At 38.0% G+C, this 5,000-nt stretch overlaps 1 protein-coding gene across 8 annotated transcripts in view; it reads right to left on the reverse strand.

Moving 5' to 3' along the window:
• LOC124950090 (membralin) overlaps positions 1-5,000 on the reverse strand; it is a 60,244-nt gene that overhangs the window by 5,265 nt on the left and 49,979 nt on the right. For all 8 annotated transcript variants that reach the window (XM_047496288.1, XM_047496287.1, XM_047496286.1 and 5 more), the window contains one exon: positions 4,005-4,104. In XM_047496288.1, the coding sequence (XP_047352244.1) occupies positions 4,005-4,104 (100 nt within the window). The remainder of the gene's footprint in view (positions 1-4,004; positions 4,105-5,000) is intronic.

The raw sequence follows: 5,000 nt of genomic DNA on the forward strand, positions 1-5,000 counted from the left end.
TTTGAAATTGTATGATATCAGCTAGTACATATATATATATATATATATATATATATATATATATATATATATATATATATATATATAGAGAGAGAGAGAGAGAGAGAGAGAGAGAGTGAAAGAGAATGAGAGTGAAAGAGAGAGAGAGAGAGAGAAATCATGAAGTATAAGGAACACGACGAATCTATCGAAGCCAGATTGTTGAACGTTGTTTTGTCCGTTCGTGGCAAACAGAAGTAACGTTCTACCATATTATATCTCGTCTGTGGTATAGGATAAAGATAGTAATAGAGAGAGAGTGAGAGAGAGACCGATGCGGTGCCCGGTTGTTCCCGGTCGAAGCTTCTGTGTCGCGCTCGGCCAGCAAATTTATATGGAAATTCGCCAAATTCGTTCTATGCCGACACTCTCTTTCGTCCCGAGCCCCGAGGAGAGCTATGTAGTATGTGTAGTGAGCGCACATAAACACACACATATACACACACATACACACAGATAGAAACACCATAACATCCACCTCTCTATCTTCTCCATCAATCCCTCTTTCTCTTTCTCTTTCTCGTTTGCTCTCGATCGAGCCTTCCTCGCAATTGTAATTTTCTACCATATCGCACATACCTACACGCATACGTTCTATCGTATTTTAACACTTAACTATGTTTCAAAGAAAGAAAAAAAAAAAAAAAAAAAAAAAAGAAAAAAAAAAAAAAGAAGAGGAAAAAAAAGGATCGATAAAAAAAAAAGAGAGAGAGAGAGAGAGAGAGAGAGAGAGAGAGAAAAATAAAAGAACGAAAAAATAATAGGAGACAAAAATTTAGCTTTTCTTTTTCTTTTTTCTTTTCTTTTTTTTTTTTCCTTCGTCTTCGAGTATAATCACCAATTAGAATTTTTGAAGCGACATTTGGATCAAAGAAGTTGAAGCTAAGAAAGGAAGGAAAAAAAAGAAAAGGGGAAAAAAAATAGGAAAATAAAAAAAAAAAAAAAAAAAAAAAAACAAACAAACAAACCAAACCAAAAAGAACGAAAATAGAAAAAGGGAAAGTAAGGGATGTTGGAGTATTGAAAATAGATATCTCGAGAACGGGCACCTGTCGGCGACGGGAAGGAAATGGTATCCCGAGTGATTCGTCGCCGAGAAGGGAACGATTTTGCGTCGTTCTGAAAATAAGAAGATGAACGTGTAAAAAAAGAAACGGGAAAAAAAAGAAAGAAAGAAAGAAAGAAAGAAAGAAAACAAGAAAAATAGGAAATAAAGAAATATGAAGGAAAGAAGAAACGCATCGAACGGACAGACGAAGTAGGCGGCACGGTTGGGGGTTGTAAAGAGAGTGAAATGGAGAAGAGGAGAAACGGGGGCTGAAGAGGGCAGGGGATAGGGGGGTTTAGTTGGTTGGTAAAAGGAGGAAAGGAGAAGAGGGATGAAGTAGCCCCAGAGGAAATCGAATTTTCGTTTGCCGTATAATCGGTGAGCCGATGACACCGATATCGGCCGGCATATAATCACGCCCGAAGGCTAATAATCGACCAACGAGAAAGCCTGATCTGTGACAACGGTAGAGAGAGAGAGTGAGAGAGAGAGAGAGAGAGAGAGAGAGAGAGAGAAGGGGAGGGGGTGGATGTTGCCCATCCAACAAGCAGTCGCGGATCAAAACGATCTCCGCGTGTCATGGCGTTGCTGTTGCCGTCACCGTCATCGCCATCGCCATCGCCATCGCCATCGCCACCGCCATCGCCGACGACGATGTCGACGCTGCTGCCGCCGCCGTCGTCGTCGTCGTCGTCATTGTGGTCGCTAAATCCACGAGGCGAGCCCTTAGGGCCACTTGAATTTTCCAACGACACGAGACACTCATAAACTCGTTAACTTCGGCGTATAATTTACGATCGGCCGATCGATTAAATCGATGGCCAATCTGGACGATGATTTTGCAAAAAAAAAAGAAAAAAAAGAAAATAAACACAAAGTAACAAAGAAAGAACGAACGAAAGAAGAAACATTTTTGTTTGTTTCTTGTTTTCTTTTTTTCTTTTCTTCTTCAGAATGTTCTACCCACTTTTACCAGGACGCATTATTAATTTACATCTTTCGCCGATTAATTATCCACTCCATTACACTTTAATGGCAATTCGATTTTTCCACGGGAAAATATATACAGTAAATGTCGAACGTAGCTATTAACGCATACGACTACCTCTTGTAATGCCATTATAACAATACCCGTGTGTTAATACCAGCCATCGCTATAATCTAATTACGAGTTATTGGCTTTTCAAAGTGCGCGCTATCCGAACTGGATTATATACCTGGCCGATTATAAGAACGCCGATCGATTTGTTTACATCCTATGTACGATCTTTCCATCGATCGTGTACCTAATCCCTCATAAAAAGGAAAAAAAAAAAAAGAAAGAAAGAAAGAAAGAAAGAAAAAATAAAAAAGGAACAATGCATCTGCGTTCACCGATTAATAAATAAATCAAATTCTTTCTTCGCAAATAGATACAATTATTTTACCAAATATATTCTCAGATAATATCTACAATTTGATTATCTCTCTGCTCTATTGCGGGGATTAATTCTTCAATAAAAATATAAAAAAAAAAAAAAAAGAAAAAAAAAGAAAAGGAAAAAAGAAGAGAAAGTAAAAAAAAGAGAAGATAAAAAAAAAAAGAAAAGAACTCAATTTCCTACAACTATCTCGCATTAACGACACAGTAGGACAATCCGATCTTTCTATGGAGAAAAAGAAAAAAAAAAGAAAAGTATTCAATTTATCGTACGTAACCCAACGAAAAATAATAACGTTCAATATGAATGTTAACAAAGACATACCTAAGGACAAATCTAAGATTTGAAGACAAATTTGATTAATTCCAGGATCCCTTAGTTATTTCTATTTAATTCAAATCCAAGAAGAAAATGATAATAATAACGTTTCAAGTCAGCGAACGTGTTTACAAGATATCTTCGCGATAATGTTACAAGTATCCTAAGTTTCACGCGCTGACGCACGAGCGCGGGAGCGCGCGTAAATCCTTCGGGGATGTCCTTCTTCCTTGCGTGTACAAATGTACACCGTGCTCGCCTGCTGCCACGAGGTACGCATTAAATTACTTCCATCGATCGAGCTGTCAGGAGCATTGTACCGCTTGCGTTTACGTAACTTACGTTTGAACGATAGCGAGGCTCTAGGCTATAGAACTGCGACCACGCTCTTCGTCCTGCCGCCGCTGTCAATCGCAGACTCCCACCATCGACGAATGGCCTCTCTCGCAAAGTATCCCCCCGCCTACTCTTCTCCACCGCCTCCTTTCCTCTCCTCCTTTTCCTCCCTCACCAACCAACCCCGCACCTACTCACCGGTTCCCTTCACGTTGCATCCCACCCCACCCCAACTCAACCCAACCCAATCCATCCACTCCTACCTTGTCGTCCCACTCACTCACTCACTCACGTTCTTCGCGTTTGCGTTACCCTTTCCACAATAATTCGCTCCTTCTTTCAATCTGCCTCATCTTGCGTTGATACTCTTGTCCTTCGTCCAGTCCTACCAACCCCCCCTCTCTCTCTCTCTCTCTCTCTCTTTCTCATGGTCACTCTCTCAATCGTGCTCTTTATCGCGATTTATTGTTTATATTTTAAACCCTTTGCATGCTCCAAGATAATCTTTGATTAATATGATCTAATTTGATCTAATCTAACGGGTTACAAATCTCGACATTTTTTTTTTCTCTTTTAACATACCTTTTGGTTAGATATAAAAAATAAAAAAAAAAATAAAAATGGATACCTTTGTCGCGTAGCCGAAACGATAAAAATATTATATACGTCGGTATGTAACGACATAACGTCGATTAATTGCTTCAGGCTCAAATGGTTAATATAAAAGAAACGAGATCAATCGACTGACTAGTTCGTCATAAACATAGTATCGAATCACTAAACGTGATATTAAAATATCAGTGTTACTTTTTTTCTTTTAAAGTAGAAATGTGTCATCTTACCTGTATGAACAGCCAAGATGTCACCAATGCCAGGCTACTGTACTGTCCATTAAATCGATAGTGATATGCGTAGAAGGAGAAGTGATACAGATAGAAGAATCTAAAAAAGAAAGAAATAGAAAAGGAATTAGAAAAAAAAATTATTAACGTGTATTAGCGAAACAACAAATTGTATCGATGATGATGATGATGATGATGATGATGATGATGATGATGATGATGATGATGATGATGATGATGATGAGATGATGATAATGATGATGATAATAATGATCTAGAATAGAAATAAATGACGAATTATACTGATAATATTATTTTCATAATGTTTATATTATTTGCTATCTTCGCTGTTGTATCTCGAGACGAGATCAAAAAAGAAAAAGAAAAAAAATCCCGAAAAAGAGAAGAAAAAAAAGAAAAGAAAGAAAATGTTCTTGAGACGATCGTAGGATTAAATGGGGGATAATTAAAAAATTCCTTCGACGCAATCGACAAACTTTCCGATCTTATATCCGGAAAACACATAAAACTTATCTTTCTCATCGCGCCAAGGATTAATCCGGCACGGGCTTTATGGTAAATAAAACGCAGAAACGCTTTATCTCTTAATCTCTTCTTAACTGAATTACTTCTTTACGCTATTTCGTGAGGACTCACCACTACCCCCTTATCATCTCCCGCCTCCTCACTCACCTACCTGACCCCACTCTCCTCCTTCCCTCCCACCTTCTCATAATAAACATACTACTTATTTCTGATGTTTCTTTATCGTATTATTTCAAAAGTTAAATTTACGTTCGAAAGGAAATAACAGATCGATCGATGTTAGAAAATCGACGAAAACAATGAAAATCTGTCAACTATGCATTTACGTATACACATATTTATGTATGTATGTATGTATCTATATATGTATGTATGTACGTATTATATGTACGTGTACGTAAATACGTGGTGTCCCTTTTAACGATATAAACCACAACGATGGGCAACTCT

The sequence above is a fragment of the Vespa velutina genome, chromosome 6, assembly GCF_912470025.1.
Source record: "Vespa velutina chromosome 6, iVesVel2.1, whole genome shotgun sequence".
NCBI classification, from domain to species: Eukaryota; Metazoa; Arthropoda; class Insecta; order Hymenoptera; family Vespidae; genus Vespa; species Vespa velutina.